The sequence below is a fragment of the Cucurbita maxima genome, unplaced genomic scaffold, assembly GCF_002738345.1.
Source record: "Cucurbita maxima cultivar Rimu unplaced genomic scaffold, Cmax_1.0 Cma_Scf00033, whole genome shotgun sequence".
Classification (NCBI taxonomy): domain Eukaryota; kingdom Viridiplantae; phylum Streptophyta; class Magnoliopsida; order Cucurbitales; family Cucurbitaceae; genus Cucurbita; species Cucurbita maxima.
This window is the reverse complement of record NW_019272049.1, coordinates 505,171-515,226: the sequence shown is the minus strand read 5'-3', so window position 1 is coordinate 515,226 and position 10,056 is coordinate 505,171. Positions and strand designations below refer to the sequence as shown.

The following is a 10,056-nucleotide window of genomic DNA, read 5'->3' as shown; positions in this document are numbered from 1 at the left end:
GATTCTAGAGAAAGAGTTCGTGATGATGATAATAATGGATTAGATTCTAGAGAGGATGTTCTTGGAGACGATCAAGGAGATTCTAGAGAAAGAGTTCGTGATGATGATAATAATGGATTAGATTCTAGAGAGGATGTTCTTGGAGAAAAACAACTAGGTTCTAAAGGAGTTTTTGATAATAATAATAGAGTAGATTTTAGGAGTTGGTGATGATGATACAGTGAAAAGCTGTCGGGTCCAAAAAGAAATAGTTTTTAAAGTGGGAAAGATTCCGTTTAATATTGAAATTTGAGTGTCAAAAAATTATGTTGAAAAAAAAGTGGGAAAGCTTCAACAGAATTATTCGATTTGAGGTATATAATACATACATTTCCTTAGCAGATAAGTTTCTTCTTAGCATCGAAGTCACTCCACCATTTCAACGAACGATCGGGACTCGAAAATTCACTCAATTTCTTCGTCCAATATCAACTTCGCTCTTACGGAGTCTTGTGTTCGAATCCCAGAGAGCGACCATGAAAGTGAATCACATAGCTGCGGTGTTGCTGGTGCTTCTTCTTCCCGTGTTTGATTCGGGGTATTGCGTTGAAGACCCATTTATCAAGATGAAACTGGGCGGTGTTCGCGATTACATCGGCGCTCAGAACAGCCTTGAAATTGACGCTCTCGCTCGTTTCGCAGTCCAAGAACACAACAAGAAAGAGGTTTTTTCCTCCGTTTTCTTTGGTTTTTCAGCTCTTTATTCATTAATTTCTGGATTCGTTTCACTGCCTGGTTTTCTTTCTTATTTTTGCTCAGAATCTAGTCAGTTGCTTATTTAATTCGTTAATTAGTGGCTATTTGGTACCCGTGTTTTGGTTTGTTAATCACCACTAGATGCGGTAGTTTAAATCGAATTCTTGACAGGCTTTTATGTTTCTTTGGTGCAGAATGGTCTTCTGGAATTTGAGCGGGTGTTGAAAGCTAAAGAACAGGTAGTTTCCGGGAAGTTGTATCATCTTACACTGGAAGCCATTGATGGTGGTATGAAAAAGGTTTATGAAGCCAAAGTCTGGGTGAAGCCATGGATGAACTTCAAACAGTTGCAGGAATTCAAACCATGCTCATGATGGATCTTCAGGTGCCGTTCTGCTCCTCGTGTTCAAACTGGTATGGAAGGAATCATTCTGTTCTATGTTAATTGTATATTTTTGTATATCTGCATTACATTACTAGACTATTAGTCCATTTATGGTAGGAACCTAAGATAGCCTGTCTATGTCCGACACACATTAGACACTCCGACACTCCGGCACACCCTTTTTGGACTTGTTGTAATGGCCCAGGCCTACTGCTAGTAGATATGGTCCTCTTTAGGGCTTCCCCTCAAGGTTTTTAAAACGCGTTTGCTAGGGAAAGGTCTCCACACCCTTATAAAGGGTGATTCGTTCTTCTCCTTAACCGATGTGGGATCTCACACTTGTGATGGACACTTGTTAGTACAATAAATATATGTTATACAAAATCAATATAGGTCCAACATTTATTAGACACGTACTGATCACTTGCTAAGTATAATATAATAAAATGATAATAGAAAAATACATCACACATTGATTTAGTTATAAATGCATAAACTTGTTCGTTCTGAATTTTCTGATGCTATTGAAATGATATATATTTTAATAAATGTGTTCTTGTTGTGTATGTGTCCTAAATTTTTTAAAACTTGTATCCTTAATGTTGAATGGTCGGTCCAAGTCAGTCACACCGACTCATGTCCGCCCCCCTTTGGGGCTTAGTCTCCTTGCTAGCACATTGTTCGGTGTTTGACTCTGATACCATTTGTAACGGCTCAAGTCCACCGCTAGCAGATATTGTCTTCTTTGGGGTTTCTCTTTCGTGCTTCCCCTCAAGATTTTTAAAACGCGTCTACTAGGGAGAGATTTCTACACCCTTATAAAGAATGCTTTGTTCTCCTCTCCAACTTAGGTGGGATCTCACATTAGTGTTTGAATTTAATTAGGTCAAAGGGAAACGAGAATTTGGTGGGTTGTGTGGTCTCTCCATTTTTGTTATGTTATTTTGGTCTTCCATGGTCATCAGGAAGCATGAGGGATTTTAAAAAAATTCTCTTTGGATTAGTAAAAACACTCTTCCATTTGGCTAGTAGTTGTCTACTAGTTTTCCCTGGAATCTAAGACTCTTTGGTATAAGATTATTGTTAGTTTGCATATCTTCTGGTTTTGAGGTCACATCGATTTTTCTTTTGAGAATGGAGCTTGTGTTAACTTCTGGGGAGGATCGATTGATTCTGGTCGTTAACACCGTATATACCATCTAGAAGTTTATTATGTTCTTCTTCGTCTGGTTGTGTATTATCTATAAGGAGCAAGATTAAATACTATAGGATTGTGTTTTATGGATTTTTTTTTTCTCAACATGGATTGGATAAAGCTATAGCTCATGTTAAAGATTTTCTTGAGAAAGTAGTTGCAAGGATACCTCATGGAAACAGCCACTTTGACAAACGACATGGAATATTTTAGAGGGGCAAAAATAAACATAGTACGACGTAGAATCTTATGCTGGGTCGTCTCAGTTTTTTATATGTATGCTTGATCCCACATCGGTTGGGGAGGGGAACGAAACACTCTTTATAAGGGTGTGGAAATCTCTCTCTAGCAGATGCGTTATAAAATCGTAAAACTGATGGCGATGATACGTAACGAGCTAAAGAGGACAATATCTGCTAACGGTGAGTTTTGGCCGTTACAAATGGTAGCAGAGCCAGACATTGGGGATGTGCCTGCAAAGTCGCTGAGCCTCGAAAGGGGGTGAATTTCGTGGGATCTTGCATCGATTGGAGAAAGGAACGAGTGCCAACGAGGACGCTAGGCCTCGGAGGGGTCTTGGAGGGGGGTGAATTGTGGGAGGCCTCGGAGGGGGGTGAATTGTGGGAGGCCTCGGAGGGGGGTGAATTGTGATATCCCACATCGGTTTGGGAGGACAACGAAACACTGTTTATAAGGGTGTGGAAACCTCTTCCTAGGTTTGAGGGGAAGCCTGGAAGGGAAAGTTCACATAGGACAATATCGGCTAGTTAGTAGTGGGCTTGGACGGTTACACTTTCATTCTTACTTTAGGTTTTGTATTACTGTTTAGCTAGAAATTTATCCTACATTGATTTATTCATCTAGATCTTCAAATAAGGAGGATATGGATCAAAATAAGAACTGTAGTTGTAATAATGTAACCAAAATTCATGTGCTATGTTTTCGTTTCGTGCATTGTTAAAATGGAGTAGAGAGTCTTATTGTGTCGTAAGATCGTTCCGCGAATGTTGATCACCAAATGTTTGTTGTTCTTGGATGGCAGGTAAGTGAAGACTATACATAAACATACCCTATAGCCCATGTGGGTTGCTGCTGAAGGTAAACAACATAATAGATCTGAAACATTATAGGAACTCTGTTATATGATATGTTTATAATAATTGTGTAATATATATATATATATATGGAACTGGTAATCTAAGTTTGTAGAAACAATAAAAATAAGAGATGCATATACTTTCATGTAGAGATCCCTTCAAAGTTGGTTAATGTGATGCTCACAAGCGCGTTATGTTAGTACTAAATCCTTGCCTTTTCAATAACGTGTCTAACGAGTCATTAAATTTTTTTATTATGTGTAATATATTCATAAAGTTATTGAAATGGGTCTGGAAATTTAATGGGGGTAAATTATAAAGGAAAAGGTGATAAAAATCCTCACCTATGTCTCCCTTTGATTATGCAACGAACTCCCTCGACGATTCGAGTTCTCCTACCCAACCAGCGATTGTGGCAATACATCTTGAATGACGATGACACTATGATACATTTCTTGTTAGTTCAACGTTGTCGCCTAGGATGCATACTTAGTTATGGAAGAATATATTTAGTTATGGAATATATCTTCGATATCTTAACACTCCCCCTCAAGTTGGAGAGTGTATGTAATTACATCCACTTTGTTTTTACGAGTGTAGATCAATAATACCCGAGTTGTCTTTGAGAAGAGAGTATAGATCAATAACACTTTTGTTATGGAATATATCTTCGATATCTCAACAAGTCTTCTTTCTTTAGCTTGTGATTGAAACTCCTCCATAAAATTGTCGGGATGACGTAGAAGAGAGAGAGAGAAAAAATACTGGGTAAATTGCAATTAAATATAAGAAAAAAAGGAATAAAAGTGAATCGGGGAAATGCTCCGAGTGCTCCGATCTAGCCACATTGAAGCATATTCGAGAGATTTTCTTGGAATTAGATTATGAATTTTTGATATATGGTTCGGAGATTTTGCACAAATTAAGAAAGCAAGAGTTCAATCAAACCAAAAAATGAGAAAGGGTAAGAACATGAGATTTTGCAAATTTTGAGCATAGTTAAAAATTACCAGAAAAAATCTCTTTGAATATCGAGTAAAACTCTACAATTTTGATGAAGAAACCAAGTTAATTCGAGTGATGTAGGAAAACTTATCCATACAATTAAGGTTAATTCCATAGTGGAATTGTGAGCACTAAAGTACTTTGAGGAACTTCAAAGTACCATCGATACTTTGGTAACAGTAGAGATTAGACCCCAACTTTTAAGAGTCCAGAGTATAGGTTGTGGATATCTAATCGGTTAATATGGAATTTATTACTAAAACTGAAAAATATACCTACAAAATGTTTGTACTATTGGTAATACATTAATCTCAGTTGTTTGACGAAAACAATGCAACCACTATCCAAACTAAAGAATTTGATTTGAAGCCATCTCCTAATCGAGAGAGTCTCAATTAGTCTTTCTTGTAAGATTCGGTTATATCAATTTGAAGCGTTCAACCACGACTATAAATATCAAACTCCAAAGTGTTCATAACCCAAGAAAGTTTGCTGAAACTATCTTTCAATTGTGTTCCAAAATGAGCTCGGAAGAAGTGTTTCCTTCAAGTCTAGTTCCAATTAAGGATGTCAATGACGAAAAAGTGCAAGTTGCTGGAAGGTTTGCTATGGAAGAGCATAACAGTAGGCGTGGACATCATTTCATTTACAAGCGTGTGGTGAATGGTCTGTCCAACCCCAATACAGATGGTCAGCCCAAATATTATATTATTGTTATAGAAGTTATAAATGAGAATGGTATTCCATGGTCATATATTGCAAAGATGGAGTATTATTGGATTTACAATAGAGCGCCTTTTCTCTTTTCCTTTGAAGATGTTCTTATACTGTCTTTTAACTATGAAAATGGCATATGCGACAATAAAATAATCACATAGTTACCTATATATATATTTAGTTTTTTCTTTTTTTCTTTTATTTTCTCTCAAATTTTGTCAAATAGACTCTTAATTATGCATATTAAGGTATTACCCAGCTTCACTTATCATATTAAGAAAGATTATAGGTAAAAATGACTAATTTAATTTTGTATATGCTTCTTATCTTCTTCAATATCACTAGTTTGAATATAAATATTAAAATAATTAGTTATTAAATATTGTTTAAATTAAAAGACTTATAATTCCAATGATCTTTAGAACCTTATAGAAAATAAATAAAATAATTAAAAAGCATACATGTACTCGATCAAAATAAGATTTATAGAAAGAAGTTTTTGTTTAGTGACTTTAAAATATAGTAATATTGTGATTCAATGGCAAGAAAAAAAGTAATGGGAAGAAAATTATGTATTCAAAGGTGAAGAATTCGCAATAAGTAGGTAAAGATAATTTCAATAATTATATAAATCACAAACAATATTTATTAGCATCTTGTCTTTTGACTTGTCAGATTTTAAAACATGAACGAATCTCAATTTCGAGTCAGGTGAGTATTATGGATTAGGATCGATAGTACTTTGCAAGTAGCTTCGAGGACACAAGAGGTAGAATGTTGAATTTCCTTAGAAGGGTAACCTAATAACTAGATGATTATTGTTGAATTTCCAAAGAATGCAATATAGGTTTCATTTAAATCTAGATTTCATTTATAGATATAAATGGAACCATTAACTGATATAAAATCCTGATTATACAATTGCATCTTCACTAACAAACTCACTTTAGAGTGATGATCTTCACTAGAGGCTGCAAATTAAGATGCCTCCTTGGATTACTCAAAAATGAACTTTTAAGACAAAGGAAACTATATTTGAGCAAGAAGAATCATGTTCCATGTGTCAGAGATACTAGGAAGACACCAATGCAAGCAATCACTACCACTCGAAGTTCCTTCGATACATTAGTGGGATCTATGAGCCTCATCCCTCAAGGGAAGTAAGATTCGAATTACCATGTTGATTAAATATCTCAAGGCAAGAAACTTATTTGAGATTCGAATCACTCCACAAACAAGATTGATCATGTCGTGCTTGAATGATTCTACATGCAACCTAAACTATATAGAATTGCAAAGAAACTTAGTTATTGGCTAAATTATAGCTTCCAAATGAAAACTCTTAACCTTGTATGAGACTTTCCAAGAGTTATAACTTTCATATTTTATGACCATAATTAATATGTATACTTTATGGTCATAATTTGCCACTATGTAAATAAGCCTTAAAATACATTTTAAAACATAATAACTCGAGATTATCATCCATCATAAATTTGTAACCATCTAAGAATAAATTTGTAACTATCCAATATAAAAACACAAGCGTTTGTTGCATAAATGAAGATTGATTATTCTTAATGTGGCATTAATATTGCATAAATGAGATGCCTTGGTTCATATCAACATACAATCATGAATGAGACCAATTCTTTTAGTCTATATTGCCTTAGGCGGCTATCCTAGATGGGTAATTGGATGTGTATTTACTGTTCTACACACGGCCCACATGTACAAGTATAGGCTTACAAGTCGGTTTGCACAACTCCTAGACCACTTTCTTGGTCGGGACTATAATTCTCTGGAGTTGTTGCCAAACACTATTTAAAAATAGCGGCCGTCGCAACATAATGATCGTTTTCCTTCCTCATAATGTATGTGTTCATACCATTATAATAAGGGGATATTCTCCGTACATGAACCCACAATGATGCATGATATCCCAATATTTTCATTCATTATCATGCAAAACTACCACTTCCATTTTCCTTCATATCATATCAGTTTTTAGCATAGCCTTTAAGGCATGTATTAGGGTTGAATCTCGTATCATTCATATTATACATGGTCTTATGTATATCATATCATATTATGCACATACCATATCATACAACACGTCACATGTTTTGTATCGTAAAATGTGTTACACCATAACTTATATCGTATCATCAACACATCACATCATAACATGTATAACATTAAGGTAACATATCACTGATATTTCATAGTCATATCATTTCATAACGTATCTTAGTCATATCATTTCATAAACATATCACACATATCATATCATAACTATATCATAGTCATATCATTTCATAAACATATCATAGTTATATAATTTCATGAACATATCATAGTCATATCATTCCATAAAATACCATAGTCATATCGTTCCATAAATATATTATAGTCATATTGTTTCATAAACATATCATAGTCATATTGTTTTACAAACATATCATAGTCATATCATTTCACAAACATATCATAGTCATATCGTCTCATAAACATATCATAGTCATATCGTTTCATAAACATATCACACATATCAAGCATATGACATGTACAGAACTGTGGGGCACGTGTTATCATACAAAATATTCATTTCTAACCATACTGATAGTAAGATCACTTAGTTGACCTTAGCCGAAATTCTATCTAGCTCCAAATTTTCTTGTTTTGGTTCTTTGAATTCATTCTCACTTATGTTGAGACTTCACCTATTTTGAATATTTACTTAATGAAAATCAAATTTCATGTTTCCATGGTTTCCAAATTATGTTTATAGTAAAATTTAAATTAAAAAAAATATGTCAAATATTATTTCATGTTGTTTGGATCCTACCATCCAAATATTTTTGTCATAATATTATATTCCCTCATTACTAACATTTAATTTTTTTTCTTCAGATATCTTCCATTCTCTTATTCTCTCTCTTTTAGGGGTTTGGGTTTCTCCCTTACCTTTTATTTTGTTCACAGTTTATTTTATTATATTTTTGTTCACGATTACTTTGGTTAGTTTTAATCGAGTTAAAAACAAAAAAAGGAAAAGAAAAGAAATATATTGGTATTTAATTTCTAACTCAAATTTAAATAATTACAATGAAATTAAGATAAAAAAGAGAGAAAAATTTAAGATATAACTTACGTGGCATTTAGCATAACATGCTGATTCTTTTGGTATTTCTTTTCCAGCCGAATTGAAGAGATTTAGAATGAAATTAATGAAATTATAACTAAAAGTCTATTCGAAAATTGACTTAACGAAATGGTCTCGAAAACGATAATATGAATTCTTTTAGCCTTGAATATGTGCAATACCCGTGAATGAACAATGTAGGTTCGGTAGGAGGTTTATGGAAAACCTCTATTTATTTATTTATGGAAAATTTGAGATTCTATTTTTTTTTATTATTATTATTGTTTGTTTTTCTTGTTATTACAATATTGGAGGAGATCTGAAAAAGGGTGTTCTTCGAGAGGATGGGAGAATCTAAAGAATGAGTTAATGATGATAATAATATAAGAGATATTAGAGAAAGTGCTTTTGGTGATAATAATGGAAGAGATTCTTGAGAGGATATTCTTGGGACGAGCGAGGAGAATATGGAGAAGAATTCTCAGTGATAATAATGGAGGAGATTTTGGAAAGAGTGTTCAGGTAGATGATCAAGGAGATTCTGGAGAAGTCGTGCATGATGATAATAATGGAGGAAATTCTAGATGTTCTTGGTGACTATCGAGGAGATTCTAGAGAAGGAGTAATAATGGAGGAGATTCTAAAGAGGTTATTCCTAGAGACAATAAAGGAGGTTCTAGAGAAGTAGTTCTTAATGATAGTAATGGAGAAGTTTCTTAGGGGTATTCTTGGAGACGATCAAGGAGATTCCAGAGAAAAAGTTCCTAACGATAATAATGGAGGAGATTCTAGAGAGGTTGTTACTCGAGACGACCAAAGAGAATCTGGAAAAAGAGATTTTGGAGAGGGTATTTTTTTAGACGACCAGAGAGAATCTGGAGCTGATAGAGATAGAAAAGGAGATTTTGTAGATGATGACAAAGAAAAAAAATGGTGATAGCTGAAGTAAATACAGCCATGTACGTACGTGCCTAAAACAAAAATCCTAATTTCGAAATTTTAATTGGGTCATTCGAAGTACGTGCGTAAAAAATTGAGTCACAGTCGATATTTTTTGGCATTCTTGTGGGAATGTCTATTCGAGTATTTTGACTCAAGTTTCAAAGAAAAAGAGCCAAAAGCAATCTATGTACAGACTTAAAATCGAAACCTTAATTTAGAAACCTTAGTTTGGCCATTTGAAGCATGCACATCAAAAAACTAAGTCGTGATCCATATTTTTCGACATTGTTGTGTGGAATGTCCATATTCCATGATTTTGACTCAAATTTCAAAGAAATATAACTTATAAAAGTTTAGGTCGTGCCTAAAATTAAAACCGTAATTTGGTCATTGCAAGCACATATGTAAAAAAGACGAGTCATGGTTGATCCTTTTTGACATTCTTGTGGGGAATGTCAATATTCGAGTATTTTGACTCAAGTTTCGAAGAAAAAGAGCCAAAAGCAATATACATACGGGCTTAAAATTGAAACCCTAATTTAGAAGCACTAGTTTGGCCACTTGAAGCACGCATGTGAAAAAAATGAGTCGCAGTTCATATTTTTCGACATTCTTGAGTGGAATATTCAAATTCTAGGATTTCAACCTAAATTTCGAAGAAATATAGCCTATAAAAGTGTATGTATGTGACGAAAACCGAAACCCTAATTTCGAAATCCTAATTGGGTCGTTTGAACCACGTGCGTAAAAAAAATCGAGTCACAATCGATATGTTTCAACATTCTAGTGGGGAATGTCAATATTCAAGTATTTTGACTCAAGTTTCAACAAAAAG

General features: G+C 34.1%; 1 protein-coding gene across 3 annotated transcripts; it reads left to right on the top strand.

The window, feature by feature from the left end:
• The first annotated feature begins 351 nt into the window (after nt 1-351).
• LOC111467290 (cysteine proteinase inhibitor A-like) lies at nt 352-3,611 on the top strand. Of its 3 annotated transcripts, none has more exons than XM_023112153.1 (3): nt 352-704; nt 930-1,120; nt 3,358-3,611. In XM_023112153.1, the coding sequence occupies exons 1-2, from the start codon at nt 516-518 to the stop codon at nt 1,107-1,109; spliced, it is 369 nt and encodes a 122-aa protein (XP_022967921.1). In that variant the 5' UTR covers nt 352-515; the 3' UTR covers nt 1,110-1,120; nt 3,358-3,611. The 3 variants fall into 3 exon arrangements, with proteins under 3 accessions (XP_022967921.1, XP_022967919.1, XP_022967920.1); XM_023112151.1 differs by having other exon boundaries at nt 930-1,149; nt 3,358-3,608; XM_023112152.1 differs by having other exon boundaries at nt 930-1,154; nt 3,358-3,608.
• The last annotated feature ends 6,445 nt before the right edge of the window (nt 3,612-10,056 follow it).